The sequence below is a fragment of the Chrysochloris asiatica genome, unplaced genomic scaffold, assembly GCF_000296735.1.
Source record: "Chrysochloris asiatica unplaced genomic scaffold, ChrAsi1.0 scaffold00064, whole genome shotgun sequence".
Classification (NCBI taxonomy): domain Eukaryota; kingdom Metazoa; phylum Chordata; class Mammalia; order Afrosoricida; family Chrysochloridae; genus Chrysochloris; species Chrysochloris asiatica.
The window spans coordinates 134,586-152,617 of record NW_006408582.1 but is presented as its reverse complement, the minus strand read 5'-3'; the positions used below and the strand labels follow the sequence as shown (position 1 = coordinate 152,617).

The following is an 18,032-nucleotide window of genomic DNA, read 5'->3' as shown; positions in this document are numbered from 1 at the left end:
CATGGCCTCTGAGGGAAAATTTGTGTTAAGACCTCCTGACCCTGTGTTTTCCAATTCATACATTTCTTTCCACTATAATAATTATTTCAGCTTTTTAATTAAAAATAACTTTTAAAAAGTAATTATAAAAGGCTTAGTTTAGTTTGAAGTAAATAAAATGAATAGACTAAAAAAAATCTGAAGTTGGTATGTAATCCTGATTTCCAGAAAAAAGATCTAATTTAAATCTTAAAATAAACAAATGAGACTTGATAAAAATAATATAAACAAATCATAATCTTACTGGAGTTCCTACATTTGTCCAGCTCTCTTTGAGTTATACATTCTGAAATAACTCCCATAAAATCATTACAAATCTTTTCTTGGGATTGCGAAGGTCAAGGAAAGGAAAAGAGAGAAAAGATCCTAGTAAAATACAAATGAAGGAAATTGAAAAAACAAAGCACCTGAATGGGATTTAGGGGTGCAAATTGCCTTCAAAAGTTGTTTTGAGCATCTTAATGCACCATTCCTTTCAGAATTCTAAAATGTTATAGAATCTATTCATAAATATTCTTCCCTCTACCTCAAACACTTTATAAAGCAACAAAGTCTCAGACAAAATACATTTCTTCTACTACTTTTAAAAATTCAAGTCTTCCTCAAGTGTGTGGCACTGTATGACAAACACTTGACTGCACGGTCAGTTTAGTCTGAAAGGTCGACTGTTTAAACTCATCAGCCACTCCTCAGAAACTCTATAACTGACTCAGTAGCACTTAACAACAATAACAACATTAAATCATTTAAGTTTCATGAGTATATTCATCCTTCATAGAAAGGACAAATAAAATAAAGTCCAGAATATTCTGTTTTAAATATTAGTGATATAAAAGGATCTCTCTTTCTGAGTATAAGAATATCATTCTTAATTCATATATTATTTAATACCCAATTGTAATCTACTTAAAATACCATTAAACTTCATTGCACAAGAATGAAACAGATACATGTTTAAAAATAAAATCAGTGATTAAATGAGGTCAGTAATAGCTGTTACAAGTACCTGCAGTTATCTTCATAGGGCTTTAATGGAAAAAGTTTATCTAACTAAAACAACAAACACCCTAACAATTAGGCTATGTCAAGACTTCTGCCTTTTGTTGGAGGAGGAGCAAGCAGAACTGTTATGCATTCTAAAGCTAAATTACAAATTATAATGTTCGGAGACTAATCATCACTTACAAATGTTTAGCTTTCTGAATATCTACATAGTCATATGTATTTTCTATATATATAAAATACCTAGTATTTATAAGTAAATAATTACAAAAAAATACAAATGTCTGTTTCCTTCATATTTTTCGAAAAGCAGTATTTTTGCTTCAAGCAAATTAAGTGTTAAAAACCAGTCTTTTCACCGAAACTCAAATGGAACATATGAATAGTCTTTTATGCTCGCTGCTGACTGCCCTGGTCAATTTTTGAGTACAAGTGGAAGAAATGTATCAATGAAGACATGGCCATGTTCTGTAGAAATGAGTTTGGCCATGTTCTATAGACACCTGATGATGTTAAAATGAGAGAAAGAAGAGGAAGGGATGACTGGTTTGAAGTTCAGGGAGACATGTGAAATTCTGAGCCCAAGGACAGTGATGTAACCACTAGGGGCTAGAGTTAAGAGTGAAGCGGTCAAATGGCCTGAAGTGGGGGGAATGGGGGGAGGCATGCAAGAATTCCCAAACCTGCACATAGTGCCTTTCTGACCTAGCTTGGATGGCTTGCTGACCAGAACTCATCAGATGAAGGCAAACAACGTTGATACAGGGACCAAGAATAAATTGCTACAGTTTGAACTGGACCTTTCATTATAGATAAAGTTGCCAAAAATTTCAACTGAAAGGGAAAGGTTCTTCATATCAAGGATCAAGCTTGCCTCCTTAGTAAACTGGCTTGATAGAGATGGGCAACTTAAACTGGCTATCAAAAATGGGGGGGGGGGCTATAAATGCATGCAGTGACCTATAAACTTTCATGAGTGTGCTTAATGTCAGAATGAGGGGGATAAGATACAATCCCCACCGCAAAGTTTTCCTCTTGTCCAGATGGATCTGGTGATGACGGGGATAGGACTTTATGGTTCAAAAAAATTTTATGGTTCAAAAAAATTACGGTTTATTCATTTATTTATTTTTAAATTACAGTTTATTTTGTGAGTAATTGTTATCAGGACTAATGGTGAATGTCCCAACTGTAAATGTAGGAGAGACATAACTAAAAGGGGGGAGTAGTTAATCTGTAATTTCACAGGACCCTAGGACCATCAAGGGGGAAGAGCATGAGAGGAGCGAGGGATCCTAGGCAGAAAAGCAGCAACAACAGAGATGGTGGCAGAGGTGATAGCATAAAGAGAACAGCAGAGGACTATAGGCCCATGGACTGAGAAAAGCAGTGTTCTTGTGGGCAGGAGATTGGCTTGCAAAATGTGCCCTTTGAACATTTAAGCAAATATATATTTTCAATGAGGTCTGTGTACATTAAAAAAAAAAAGGGGGGGGGATAATAGAGGTAAATACTGTTAATCGATAGTACATAGAGAGGATTTTAATCTTTGCAGTGATTTGTTGAATGTAAATCTGATGATCTACCCTGTAAACCTTCACCTCAACTCAGAATAAAAAAAAAAAAAAAAAAAGTCTTTCAAATGAAAAATTAACTTCCCGACATAAAGTTCACATCTTAATAATCTAACTCGATTTAATTTGATTAAAGTACTTATCATCAAGATATATATGAATTTTATTTTCCATTAAAAGACTACAGGAGAAAGATGTGGTAGTTTGCTTCTGTAAAGATTTACAACTTTAGAAATCTAATGTGGCAGTTCTACCCTGTCTATGTCACTATGATTGAGAATCAATTTGAATGGAATGGGTTTGGTTTGATTGGGTTAAAAATCTCAAAACCAGAAGAGAGAGGAAATGAGCATTCAAATATTCTCATTTAAAATTTAAATTCTAATATAAACACTGACAATTCAACTTGTGGATAGCAGGAATTGACAGCATTGCTATATTTTGTTTATGAGATGCTTTTAAAATTTATATGTATTTGAGAATTAATTAAAATTTTAGGCTTTCTTCTTCACCAATTTTTAATTTTTATAAAAAACATGACCACCATACAAATTTCATACTTAGTATCATAACTAATGGAGTCCTAATGTGGCACTATAGGATAAGTACTGGACTGTAAGGTTGATTTGAACTACAAGGTCAGGAGTTCAAACTCACCAGCCACTCCTTGGGAACGCTATACAGGATCAATATGAGTTGCAACCCACTAAACAGTGCTAATCAACAATCAAAACAGCATCATAATTAAAATGCCTGCAGTTCCCAGGTTATGAACAAGATCTGTAAGTATGTCAGAAGAGATGGATATGGTTCTGACTTTAGTGAAAGAAAAAGCTGTAAGTCCTTTCAATAATTTAAAAACTGTGTGTGCAAGACGGGAAGATGATTATAATGAAGATTATGTTTCACATATAGGGGCTGGTTCAATCCTTTCAACATGTCAAACATACATAACATTAAAAGGGCAGGACTCACTGCATAGAAACGTGCTAGTAAATCTGCCTGTTAACATCAAAGATCACATTCTGTGAAGTTTCATGACGTGAAGGATATTATGCATTAAAATTGGGAAAGCCAGAAAGTGTGAAGGCAGAAACCTATCAGAGAAGAAAAACTCAGCGATAGAAAATTGGTAAGACTGACTGCACTCTGTCAAGGGCAGAAAACACCCGAGATCTAGAAAAACATGATGGTCTCATTGACTCTTGTATTTCACTGTATAATTTTTAAAGACATTTTGGGGAATAACACATTAAATATTACTGTAGCTGGCATTTAATTCTCTGATAGTGTAGTGGTTGCGAGTAGGGCTGTGAATTTAAAGGTCAGCAGTTAGAAATTACCAGAGGGGCTGTGAATGAAAGATGAGGCTTTCTGCTTCATTACATTTTAAGGTTACGAAGCAGGCTGCTAACCTCAGGGTTAACAGTTTGAAACTACCAGCTGTTCCACAGGAGAAAGATGAGGTTCTCTGCTCCTGTCAAGATTTGTAGCCTCGGAAATCCTGTACAGGGTTGCTATGAGTTGGAACCAACTCCTCGGCACACCACCAACAACAACAACAACCACCTTACATAGAGCTCGCTATTATTATTCATGTCCTAGGATAATGCACTGAACTGCAAGGTAAGTTTTAGCCGCAAGGTCGGCAGTTCAAACCCACCAGTCACTCCTCGGAAACTCTATACAGGGTTGCTATGAGTCAGAACTGACTCAACAGCAGATCAACTATTTTTATCACTAGTTTCTTAAGGCTAATCATCTATCAAGTTCTAAACACTTCAATGCTCTATTTGTTACACTTTGTACATTTTCATCTTTCCAATTTGATTAAACTCAGTAATCAAACATGTATATAAAAGCACAGCATTCAAAATACCAAATAGAGCATTTCAATTTAGAATAGGTTACTAGTACCACCAAACCCCAAAAAGTGTACACTGGTAAATATTAACAGTTTATATCAAGTACTATAATGAACAAAACATTGGAAAATTTACCTTAGAAAAATAGCACCCATACAATGGAAGCCATTTTAATCTATCTTTTAGCACATAGCGAACATGTCCAAGAGCATTCTGCCTGATGGCCAAAATGTCGGCAATAATCCAGTCCACTGCAAAGACAGAGCCAAACTAATGAGTGCATTAATGACCCTCACAGGGACTTCAGCGTGCTCTCTACAGGAGCAGGCAGCTTCTTCACAGTATTACACTAAGAATATACTTTGTAAATGTTAGACTGCTAAAAGTATTTCAAATCAACTGCAGACATTTAAAAAACTACCTGTATATTTGCATTCCTTGAAGGAATCTTTTATTTAAGGAATAAAATACAAATGTCACAAAATACCAAAGTAATCCAAGAGCAATATGAACAAGAAATAAAATATGCTTGACTAGTTCATAAAATCTAGACAACATAGAGAAAGTTTTTAAAATTAGAAGACATGGAGATGTTCCCTCTTTTTTTTAGAGAAAAAGAGGAAATTATAAACAAGAAGTGGCAAAATAAATCTTCCAAGCACAATTAAACAATTTCTATCTGCTAAGATGTTCAACAAAAGATAAAGACACTGTATCTTCAAAAATTCATTTCAGAACACAATACTAGGTTATAACAGCATTCAAAATAAAGGTCTCAAGATGTTTACAATTGAGAAAGGCAGATGTTGTGCCTCAAATAACCAAAGACCAAGCATATAAACTATATAATTTATATGTATTTATTTATATGTATAATTACATGCAAAAGGTCAGCTAAAAAAAAATTAAGAAGAGTCCTGATGTGGCGTTGCTGGTTAATACCCAGGATTTCAAGGTCAGTTTGAACTGCATGAGTTCAAGTTCACCAGCCACTCCTCAGAAACCCTACACAGGGTTGTAATGAGTTAAATGACTGCACGAAACTTAACAGTGAGTTGACAATAACAACAAAAATTTCCTAGAAGAAATAATTTGTTAGTTGAGTTTGCATACAAAAGAAGAAAATCCAAACTGAGGGAATGGCCCTTGCCAAAGGAAAGAAACAGGAACCAGAAAATGTATGCTTCTTGTTGTGACAGAACAGAACTGCCCCAAAGGGCTTCTATGCCGCACTCTTTAACAGATGGTCGGGTCTTCCTACCAAAGAGCTGCTGCGTGGGGTTTAACTGCCAACCTTTTAGATACTTTAAAAGCATTTAACCATTGAATTATCAAGGCTACTGTCAAAATATGTACAGAGGATGGAAAAGAGAGAAGATGACAAACTGAATAATAAGAAATAAAAATGAAATTTAGAGGGCAAATGGCAACGGGTTTTGAAGATCAGGGAGATTCAGATATAAAAGGGCTACAAAGTACCTCTAGTTGAGAATGAAGTTGATAAAAATGAAATGTACAAGAGACGTTTTTGGTAAAAATCTGAAAAAAAGAACACAGTCCTTAAATCAGAAGGATATTTTGGGACACAAAAATTGAGAACAAAATAAATAGATTAATTTTATGGAGAAAAATGTAAAATAAAATTTTTAAAAATGACCAAACCAGTGGGAAATAAAAGCTAGAAAATTAAAGGAATAACCATATAGCTTTAAGCAAAGGGAACAGATTTCCACAAAATTACAGGATGATTAGCCCTCTGTTGTGTGAAATCCTTTAGGCAATGTACCATTCTAGATAGAATAACACAAAGAAGATTTACCTATTTAAACACTAACAATTAATCTTTTGACACGTGTTTTATCAAGTATTATATATCTATTTTCTAAGAAATTAAATTTTAACTCTCGTAGAACCCAGATTTCAGGATTCCGTGGAGGTTGGGGCAACTCACCCAACCTAGCATCCTGAGATGAAATTTGAACCTTGAGTATTGAAGAAATGAGTCTCCTAAAAGACATCTTTTGAGTTCTGATATGGTGCTGCGGGTTAATGCACTGGACTGCAAGATCAGTTTGAACTGCAATGTTGGTGGTTCAAGCTCACCAGCCACTCCTGGAAAACCCTATACAGGGACACTATGACTCAGAACGTACTCAAGAACACTGAGCAACAACAACAAAAGGCACCTTTAAGTCAAACAAAGGTCAAGCTAATCAGACAGACTGTTCTTAGGCACTGTGTATAGGGTGCTCTTTTGAAGAATTACCTATGAGCAATCAGACTGTTTTAGGGTACAATCCAGGTATGGCGCTGTGGGATAATGCACTGCATCAGTAAGTCGGTTTGAACTGCAAGGTAGTCAGGTTCAAATTCACCGGCTGCTCCTTGGAAGCCCTATACAGGATCGCTATGAACCAGAACTGAATGGAAGGTACTTAACAATAACTGTTCTGTTTGCATGGAAATACAGATAAGGGACATAAGACTCTGGAAGCTCTTTCTTCATTGGAATATTATTCAGTCCTGAATTCCTGCCAGTTGCTCTGCAGGATAAAGAGGCACTCTGCTTCCATAAAGACATACAGTCTCTGGACCCCTATGGAGCAGTACTACTCTTCTCTTATAGAGTCACTGGATGATTCCAAGTCAACTCAATGGCAATGGGTGGGCGTGGAAATGGTATCCTAATTTGCAAATTGTGTATTAAACAAACTTCTATCAATTTCTATTACTGGCTTAATAAGACTTTTGTTTTAGCAATTCTTGATCAGAGACTAATTTTTAAAGGTTACATTTATTATACACAGGCAGTCCTCAAGTTACAAATGAGACCCATTTCTAAGTGTGCAAGTCTAAATTGTAGGTGAGTTGGAACAGATGCCCAAGGTTCTTCTTTACACTTACTTCAATATGAAAAGACTCAAAATCTTTTCAAAGACTTAAAAGTTGCACAAGCCACACAAGTGAAGGTCTTTGGTATGAAGATATGTTGCGAATAGGGGTTAGTTCCAGCATTTCAAAGTGAGGGCAAATAAGTTGTCCTTAAATTGGAAGTTCATGACCCAGGGATTTGTTGTTTTTGTCAGGTGCCATCGAGTCGGAACCAACTCATAGCGACCCCATGCACAGCAGAACGAAACAATGTCCGATCCTGGGCCAACCTCACTACCGCTGCCACACTTGACGCCATCAATGATGCCACCTGGCCAATTCATCTCGTTGGAGGTCTTCCTCTTTTTCTCTGACCCTCCACCTTACCCAGCATGACATCCTTCTCCAGCAACTGTTCACTCCTGACAACATGTCCAAAGTATGAGAGACGAAGCTTATCCATCTTGGCCTCCAATGAGCACTCTGGCTGCACTTCTGCTGCGGACAGCATCCGCAGACCCTGGGTTGATCAGTGGCAGCCCCATTAAACCACCTCTGAATATAATCAGTTTAACCCAGATGCTCTCCTTCCTCCTGAAAGTATATAGGAATATTAAGAACAATGTAGCATTTTAGGCATAGATAAATGAAGCCTGGTGCCTGAGATCTTGCTCACAAACAAAAGTTTGCAAAGTGTACAGAGACAGCTTGACTCCTTTCAGGAACCTTGCTTTGTTATGTATCCTTAAGAAACCGCACGTTGCTACTCTAGATCATTTAAGCCTAAAAGTTAATATATAACAGCTTGATTGAACCTTTTTTTTCTGTAAAAATAAAAATGTTAGATTGTTAAGAAAAACCATGAAAATATCTTAAAAGTTGTTCCTGTGAATCATTATGTCCTGTTTTGAATGATTAATCACGTTTCAGTTCCGTACCCTGTCTTAATCACATCCTCCCTTTGTGACATCCTTCCTTTGTAATAAATCCCTCCCTAAAAAAGAGAATAAAAGGCTGAGGTAGAGTGAATTCTGCATGCAATGCTGTGCAAGGCTGGGCAATGCTAGGCAAAATGTTTGCAGATCTGTCTGCCTGCCAGCTTGCATCATATCTGTGGTCTGTCTTTTTTGTATATATTTTGTCTCTTTCTCTATCACTTTCGCTGCCAGACATCCCTTCTTCGTCGCACCCACGCTTCCTTGTTGAGGTGGGATCCCGACATAGGACCTCGACACACTTCTTCCAAAACAGATCTATTGGTTCTTTTGGCAGTCCATGACACTTTTAGTATTCTCCTCCAACACCACAATTCAAAGGCATCAATTCTTTTATGATCTCCCTTATTCACTGTCCAGCTTTCGCATCCATATGAGGTTACTGAAAATACCATGGCTTGGGTCAGGTGCACCTTAGTCCTCAAGGTGATATCATTGCTCTTCAAGACTTTAAAAAGTTCCTATGCAGCAGATTTGCCTAATGCAATACATCCTCTGATCTCTTAACTGCTGCTTCTGCGAATGTTGATAGTTGATCCAAGAAGAATGAAGTCCTTGACAACTTCAATCTTTTCTCCACTGATAAGAATGTTGTTTATTGATCCAGTGGTGAGGATTTCTGTTTTCTTGACATTGAGATGCAATCCATACCGAAGGCTGTGTTCTTTGATCTTCATCAGTAAATGTTTCATTGAATTGAATATAAATTTTATCATGGGACCCTTGATAGGGGTGAAGAATCTGTTTTCTGCCGAGGACCATTTGGATATTTATAACATCATTTTAATATTTATTACATCAATTATCAACTTAAAAATTAGCCTGCTATATTTGGTCAAACATTTAATTAACTCCTCCCTAATGTGAAGGTTGGAGTCCTGGTGTAGCGCTGTGGGCTAATGCGTCAGACTGCAAAGTTGTTTGAACTGCAAGGTCAGTGGTTCAAGCTCACCAACTACTCCTTGGAAACCCTATACAGGGTCGCTATGGGTCAGAACCGACTTGACAGCACTTAACAACAACAATGTGAAGGCTAAGGAGCTCTGGTAGTGTAGTGGTTATGAATCGGGCTGCAAACCTCAAGGTCAACAGTTTGAAACTACCAGCTGCTCCATGGGAGAAAGATGAGGCTTTCTACTCCGGCTTTCTGCTCCCATAAAGATTTACAGCCTTGGAAATCCTGTACAGGGTTGCTATGAGTCAGAAACGATTTCACAACACATTAACAACAAAAACAACATACAGCCTTTGGAGTCCCAGTGTGGCACCATAGGCTAATGCCTCAGACTGCAAAGTCGTTTGAACTACAAGGTCGGTGGTTTAAGCTCACCAGCTGCTCCTTGGAAACCTTATACAGGGTCGCTATGGGTCAGAATCAACTCTACGGCACTTAATAACAACAACGTACAGCCTTTGGGCCAGACACTCCCCAGTCCTGCTTTAAACAGAATGATGCCTACAAAGATTTCCCCTCATAATGATTCTTGGCAGCAAAGTCTATTGTTTTGAAATACCTATAGCAGTTAATGCGCCAGACTGCAAAGCTGTTTGAACTGCAAGGTCAGTGGTTCAAGCTCACCAGCTGCTCCTTGGAAACTCTATACAGGGTCGCTATGGGTCGCTATCGACTCAACAGCACTTAACACACAAACACTGTATGGTGCTGCAGAATATGCACTGGACCACAAAGTTAGTTTGATCTACAAGATAGGCAGTTCAAACTCACCAGCAACTCCTATACAGGTGGCTATGAATCAGAACTGACTTGACAACACTTAACAACAGAAATATACTATTGGTATTGACTACTAAATATCTATATTATTGGCTATAAATTATCACTATTCTCTAGACTATACATAATGTAGCTTCAAAAAGTTTGTGGAAAAATAAAAAATAATGGATTTTTTCCATGATATTTTGAAGTCCCCTCTTAACTTTCTATAGAAGCCCTCTTGCTATTCATTTTTCTCTAATTCAAATCATGTAAACACTCACTGAAAAATGCATTTTTTCTAATGATGTGTTTAATATTAAGTCATATATAATAGAGCTTTCAGTAACAGTACCTGATGTAAAAGCTAGGTAAACTCTGAATAAATCCTGAGAACTAAGTTTAGGCTCCTCAGTCTAAAGTACATCTTGGGATATACAAGGGGACTTCAGAAAGTTCATGGGATAATTCCATTATGTTTTTATCCTATTTTTCCAGGAACTTTTGAAGCCCCCTCACATTTGGGTTACAAATCTAAATAATAGATTTGGCATATTTTCCTGGAATAATTATTTCTTAAGCTATGCTGTACATTTTTTTTTAAGTCCTATGAAATACACTGTAGGCCATAATACAATCACGTTTAAGTATAAAAATGCATTGTTTTCTTGCCTTAAACTTTAAATGAAAACTGTAAAAAGAAAAGTTGAAAGGAAATGGGACACAGAATTTTAAGAAAGAATCCTGTGAACAAAAAGAAAGTTCTACTAGGTATTAGTCAGTGAGTCAATATGAAGGAAATTTGGGGGGCTCAAAGCTATTATGAGCCAATTCCTACCTTGGGCCCATAAATCCTTTTTATTTCGATATTTGAACCCTGATAGGAATATTACATCAGCGGCAGGACAGGAATAAGCAGGACTGTGTTAGTAGTAAAAAGGGTCAATACGCCTAGAGAAACAATCAAAATACAGGAAGAAATTAGGCTGCTTTATAGGCCAGAGTTATAAGCAAACACTGACCATTAACATTGTTCTAGTATCTTTGGCAAAAGTTAAATGTAATTCCATCAAACAGTCAGGTTAATGAAGTTGAATAATACACAAATACATCAAAATCCCCATGAACATCATGTAGCTTCAACTTTTGTCCTATGAAAATGTAATACTTAATAAGCTAATTGGGAAAAGTACATTCCAACTTTTTACTTTTCATTTCTTATCTACAGTATAAACATTAAAAACACATAAACTCGCTACCATCAAGTCAATTTTGATTCATGGGGAACCTGTCCATAATGTTTTGTTGTTGGCAATAATCTTTACAAAAGCAAATCATCAGGCTGGGTGGGTTAAAACTACCAACCTTCAGATTAGTAGAAGAGTACAAACTGTTTACTCCATCTATGGACCTTATCCAAGGTATACACATAAAGTGAATTATCACTCCACTGAATAAAAACCAACAAAAATCATAAGGAGACAGTTGAAAGATGGAAGATAAAGGAAAGCCACAGGCATAAGCGATTTTCCATTAAGAATAGTATCATTGATCAGTTGCTTTTAGCTTTCTTTGCACTTCTAGGTAATGCATTTTTAAGTGGCAAAGATGGGATTTTAAAAGCATGCATCAAAAGCAGGTTTGAAATAAGATATGAAGCAGTCTGGCTTTCTTGTTGCTGTTGATTTGACTGAATTATCAGGTGAACTAAAAAGTATCTTAACCAACGTCAATTTCCTAGTTATACTGCAACAGTTATAACACCATGGGAGAAACTAGGAGCTCCATGTACAATTTTTTGCAAATTCCTGAATTTATAATTATTTTTAAAATAAAGTTTTAAAAAGTGCCTTAATCTAATTTTAAGTAAATATTGCACTATATTGAAGAGCAGAGTCTTCTGCGATTTCTTTGGCAAAAGAATATAGTAAGTTAGACTTAAAACATATTGTAAAAAAGAAATGTAACTGCAGACATTAGATACTAATATTGTATTTATGAAATGCTTACTCCTTTTATGAAATGAGTATACTAGTACATACTAGTACAACCTTTCTGAAGTATAACATTTTTTGTACATGTCATCATTTTCACCTTTAGAAACAAAACTTGCTGAAACAATTCTACAAATACAAAAAGAAGAAAGTACAAACTAAAGAACTATTCAAAAAACACACATGAAAAGAAAGGAACTAGCTTATTTCCACCCAACCTTGGGAGAAGATGAAAGTCAGAAAAATTCATTATTTTAATATTTCTGACTTTCTACAAAATAAAATAATTTCAAAAGGTTAGGAATAGTACATGAATAAAAGTCATATTTACATAAAAGAGCATTTCATTAAAATATGTTAAAAAATAATATTCCGAATACTCAAACAGGACAACAATTGTGAGGATGGCACAGAACAGGTAGTGTTTCATTGTTATGGATGAGTCTGTGGGTCGGAGCCAATTTGACGGCACCTAACAACAGCAACAACAATATAGATTGTAAAAAACCTAGGTGAAATTCAAATGAAATACAAACCTGTGCTTTGATGATTTGATAAATATATTATATTCTCTTTATTTTTTGGCAAATCCCCATATAGCAATATCTAAAAGACAAAACAAAAAAGAAACATTATTTTTATATTTTAAAGCATGTAATATACAAAAGACAAAGTTCAAGTTTTGATAAAAATATGTTGTGAATATTTCTACCCATGATTATTAAAATTTACATTTTTTCTTAGGAGCCTGAGACCATAAATGGTACAAGTCTATGAAGTGGTTAAGTACAGGGCAAAATAATGGTCAGATAGTAAAACGGAATGATAAATATCCAGCTGAGGAAAAAGTAAGCATTTAATGAGTGCTTATTTACAATCTATAGAATAGCATTCATACAATGAGAAGACAGACAAGCATATAATAACTATGAGGTACAATGAAAAAATTATGAAACACATTTTATTAACCAGAATTTTAGACTAAAGAGTAGAAGGGATGTTCATGAGGTATGATTTCAATGGATGAAATGAAGGAAAATTTTTTCTTGAAAACATGAACAGAGAAATGGATATGGTAGCGTCTAAAATCTGAGTACACCTATTTATGTCATGACCAAACATGGAATTTAGTGTGGAGAATTGATAAGTAAACCAAGAAGACAAGGAACATAAATTTTAATTGGAGCACAAAAATATCTTTAGTATCATACTAAAGGTTAAAAGTATATCCTATAAGTATAAAGGCAATAGGATTAGGAATCTTTATAGTTCTGGAAAGATGAAGAGTTGCACAAGGGTAGAGGTATACAGTAGGGTTCATCTCTACCAGTCATGTTGATTTCTTGTGCAGGTGGTGGGTACATAGGTGTTCCTTTCAGTACAGTCTTTATGTTGTTTTATAGGTCTTAAATATCTCACCATAAATTAAAGAAATTGGTACCACTTTTTCTAGAACTTAAAAGGAAATTACTAACAGTGGCATAAATTCAAGACATTATTGATTCTATATCTTATCACAGATTATGAAAGATTATGAATTAGCTAAAATGTTTTAGATCTATCTTCTCCACAAGAATTATCTTCATGACATTACTCATTAATATCTTAACAAAGGAAGAAAATAAAAAGCATATTAACCCAACATCTCTGCAGATAAATGCAACTAGATATTATAAAGTTCAGGAGGTCAGGTACTCAGATTGAGATTTATATTATTTTCCTTAGAAAATCACATAGTGCTGTACACCTAACAATGTGTTTAAATATTTTTCTGTAGTTTTTTTTTTTACAAATAAAGTTTACCTCTGACTCATTTGATCTACACAAGTTTAAACTGAATGTCTGGCTTATGAGCAACCACCATTCTCTGGAAAATGAACCAGAAATCTACAAGACTACTATGTATGTGTCACGTTTTAAATTATGCTGTGAGGTTATAAAAGCAGCAGTTGAGCACTCGGGAGACCCAACTTTCCTGAATAAAGGTTGTGAATTAACTGATGCAACCCAAATAGCACTCTTTGGGACATGCCTGAACCCAAAGAAAAGTTTTTCAAGCTCAAGGCAATATTTGACCAGTCTAAGAGATATTCCTTTCCCTTCCTTGCTTTGCTTGGTTAAGAAATTGTCAAGGCTGTAGCATTTTAAGATAGATGACAAACAAGCTGTTAAAAGGTATTTTTCAAAGGAATACAGTGCCAATTATGGAAAACAGAGCAGAGAAAATTATTTCTTTCATAAAACCAAGTATCTTAATTTAAAAAATAAATCTTGTTGTTGTTGTTAAGTGCTGTTGAGTCGGTTCTGACTCACAGTGACCCTGTACAGGGCTTCTGGAGAGCAGCTGGTGAGCATGAACCACCAACCTTGTGGTTCAAACCGACTTTGCAGCCTGTTTGAACCCGCAGCACCACACCAGAACTCCAAAATATGCTTGGTAATGGTAAAAGGAAAGCATAAAAATAAGCTACATCATCTAATATCATGATACAACAATTTCCAAATGGTGAATACCATACAGTTACATGGAGACCTGGTATGGTGCTGTGGGCTAATGCGCTAGACTGCAAAGTCGTTTAACTTTGTTCATCAGTTGCTCTTTGGAAGCCCTATACAGGGTCACTATGGGTTAGAACTGACTCAATGGCACTTAACAACGATATACACTTATATATGCATTCACATTAGAAGGATGTTTGGAGACTATTTAGTCCAGACCTTTAACTTGACACTTAAATGGTGGTAGTGGTGGTGGTGGTTATGTGCCATGGAGTTGGTTCCAACTCAGAGCGACCATGCATAGGGCTTCCAAGGCTGTAAATCTTTACGGGAGCAGAAGCCCTCATCTTTCTCCCATGGAGAAGCTGGTAGTTTCGAACTGCTGATCTGGAGGTTAGCAGTCCGACTCATAATCACTACGCTACCAGGGCTCATTTGACATTTAAGTAGGCTAGGCATATAAAAGTGTTCTTTGATAGCAGTTAAAGGCACTGGAGTCCTGGTATGGCACTGCAGGATAATACACTGGACCACAAGATCAATTTTAGCCACAGGGTCAGCAATTCAAGACCACCAGCAACGTCTCAGAAACCATACACAAGGTTGTTATTAGCAGCAAGCAACTTACAGCACTTAACAACAACAAATGTGCCACCAAGTTAACACTATTCCACACCTGCACTCTTTGAACTTAGTCAAATCATGATACCACGCTGGCTTTAAAATGCCACTATTTTCTACATTTGTTATTTTTAGACATAAACATGAGCCTAAAAGCTCTGTAGAAAATTCCACCACTGCAAAAAAATTAGGATCACTAATTCCCAGATGCCCAAATGGTCTTGAAAACATTGGATGTTTTCAGTATCAATAAAGCTGAGTGCCTTCATGTAAGAAACTTACTTGCAGTGTGGGGTCTCCAGGCATCTAATTGGAGGAGCTAAAAACTGAGTGCCTTCTGACTGGTGCTTACGGTGGACTGGAATTCCCATTAGGCATTTATCAGAGGCTAAAGGAGCTTTGCAACACTGCCTGAGCAGGTCTCCTGGATGAGATGTCAAGGACCAGCGAGAGGCATGCCTGAGCAGAACTGTATCCTGAGCATTTCTGATCCTGAGTAGTAACCTGTTAATGTCCTTAATAAATCCCTTAATTGTGAGTACTGTCTGTGAGTTCTGTGTGGTCACTGCAACAATTACAGAACTCATGGACAGTTGGTGTCAAAATTGGTAAAGGAGTAAAGAGGGTGGAGTCATGTCTGACCTCTGCCTCATAGGAATAGGCCTTGGAGTTACAGAGGAAGTCAGATGCAACCCCATATCATCCCGCCCTCATTGTTGTTGTTGTTAAGTGCCTTAGAATTAGTTTTAACTCACAGCAACACTGACTAGGGTTTCCAAGGAGCAGCTGGTGGGTTTGATCTGCTAACTTTGTGGTTCTAACTGACCTTGCTGTCCAGTGCATTATCCTGCAGCACTACACCAGGACTCCCTAGCACATTGTTTTTCTCCAATACATTGTGATTGTTGTTTTGTTTTGTTCTGGTTTTTAATGGATTTCTAACTATTTTGCTTAAAAAAAAATGTGCATTATATGAGAGTTGTTGTTAAGTGCCATCAAGTCAGTTCCAACTCACAGCAACCCTATATAGGGTTTCTAAGGAGCAGCTGGTGAGCTTGAACCACCGACCTGGTGGTTCAAACCAACTTTGCAGTCCAGCACATTAAACCCATAGCACCACACCAGAATTCCTATTTGAGTAGACTACTTTATCAATTTAAAATGCTAAAACCTCACAAGTATCAAACATGGTTGTCAAAAAAACTCCTTTCCAGGTATCATCAACCTCATTTTTTTCCTGCTTCTACAATTCTCACCAAAAGATAAGACACACTAATGATGTCTTTCTAGTGTTTCTTACATTTATACAGATACCTGTTTAAAATACCCAACTAAGAATTTCATATTTACTGCTTTTTAAAAATTATTATTGTAAATTCCTACCGTGAAAGAGAACAAAATAAACCTTAGATAACTGCAAAGGTTTAAACATTGCAAAAAGTACAGGTTTTTATCACCAAGTAAATAACATTTTTGATGTAAAGGACCATCAAGTTGATTTCGACGTGTAGCAACGCTGTATAGAGTTTCCAAGGAGTAGCTAGTGAATGAACCACCGACCTAGCAGTTCAAATGACTTTGCAATCTGATGCATTAGCCCACAGCTAGGCTTCTTTATATTAACGGCTGTATCAGAATTCCTTCAATGTACCGGCTGGGGACTTGAGATCCAGAGAGGGAAAGAGGCTGTGTGCTGACGACCAGGGAGTTGCAGGCTTGCAGGGTATACCCTGTGGTTGGTTGATGATGCATGGAGGGGATTGTAACCATGGCAATGAAACGATAAACGATAGGATGAATGTAAAACCAATGGTCTCCCATGTAAACTATCACATAATTCACAATAAAACATTTATTAAAAAAAAAATAATAGCCAGGAGATTTTAAGATATGAATAAAACCATTATATTTTAAGAAAATAAAAAATAAAAAAAGAATTCCTCCAGTATAAGGTCTCTGACCTTAGTCATTCTCAGTTTTACTCCTGAGGGTGGAGCTCATTTGTTTTCCTCTAAATATAGAGTCCTGATGTGGTGCTATAGGATAAGCACTGGACCTGAAGGTCAGTTTGAATCAAAAGGTCGGCAGTTCAAACTCACCAGCCACTCCTCAGAAACTCTAGGCAGGGTCCCTATAAGTCGGAACCTACTTGGTGGTACTTAACAACAAGTATAGAATGCAATTAGACTCACTAGACCTGTAAATTCTCTTAGAACAGAACTTGTTAACTAGAGAAGTCAATCAAGGACCTCTACCCTTAAAAGTGAGATTCACATTTCCACAGAAACTAAGACTAGAACCCCACCCCCCCCCCAGAATGCTCTCCTTTTGTTCAAGGGAAAATTCAAGTCAAAGCATTCTCCCCTATAGACCTTATGATCCTGTATAGGTAACAACATACACATAGGAAGTACATCACTAATGCTAACATTATATATGATAATATATTAGCAGTACATACATGTGATTCTGAAACTGAGATGCGATAGACAAGGGAAGGCTGGAACCAGATTTGGAAAAAAGTAAACAAAGGAGAACAGTCCAAAGGCACACAACTGCAAATATATTGGTATTTTGGGGGGAAAGGAAAAAGAGGAATTAAATGGGCTAATGAGATATCAATAAATGGAAATACTGGCCCAAAGCAAAATTTAGACAACCTTGAGTGTCATGCTTAGAAACCTTTTAATTCTGTAATTAAAGGAAAACCTCTTAAGAAGAAGAATAAGGTTGGGGGCCTGTCACTTCCTGACTTCAAAACTTACTACACGGCTACAGTGGTTAAAACAGCTTGGTACTGGTACAATGAAAGATACATAGATCAATGGAACAGAATTGAGAATCCAGAAATTAACGCA

General features: G+C 36.5%; 1 protein-coding gene across 1 annotated transcript in view; it reads right to left on the bottom strand.

Annotated features, from left to right (window-relative positions):
* AGPAT5 (1-acylglycerol-3-phosphate O-acyltransferase 5) overlaps positions 1-18,032 on the bottom strand; it is a 130,459-nt gene that overhangs the window by 103,792 nt on the left and 8,635 nt on the right. The window contains exons 2-3 of the mRNA XM_006864319.1: positions 12,591-12,660; positions 4,616-4,731 (exon numbers count right to left, since the gene is read on the bottom strand). Of these exons, the coding sequence (XP_006864381.1) occupies positions 4,616-4,731; positions 12,591-12,660 (186 nt within the window). The remainder of the gene's footprint in view (positions 1-4,615; positions 4,732-12,590; positions 12,661-18,032) is intronic.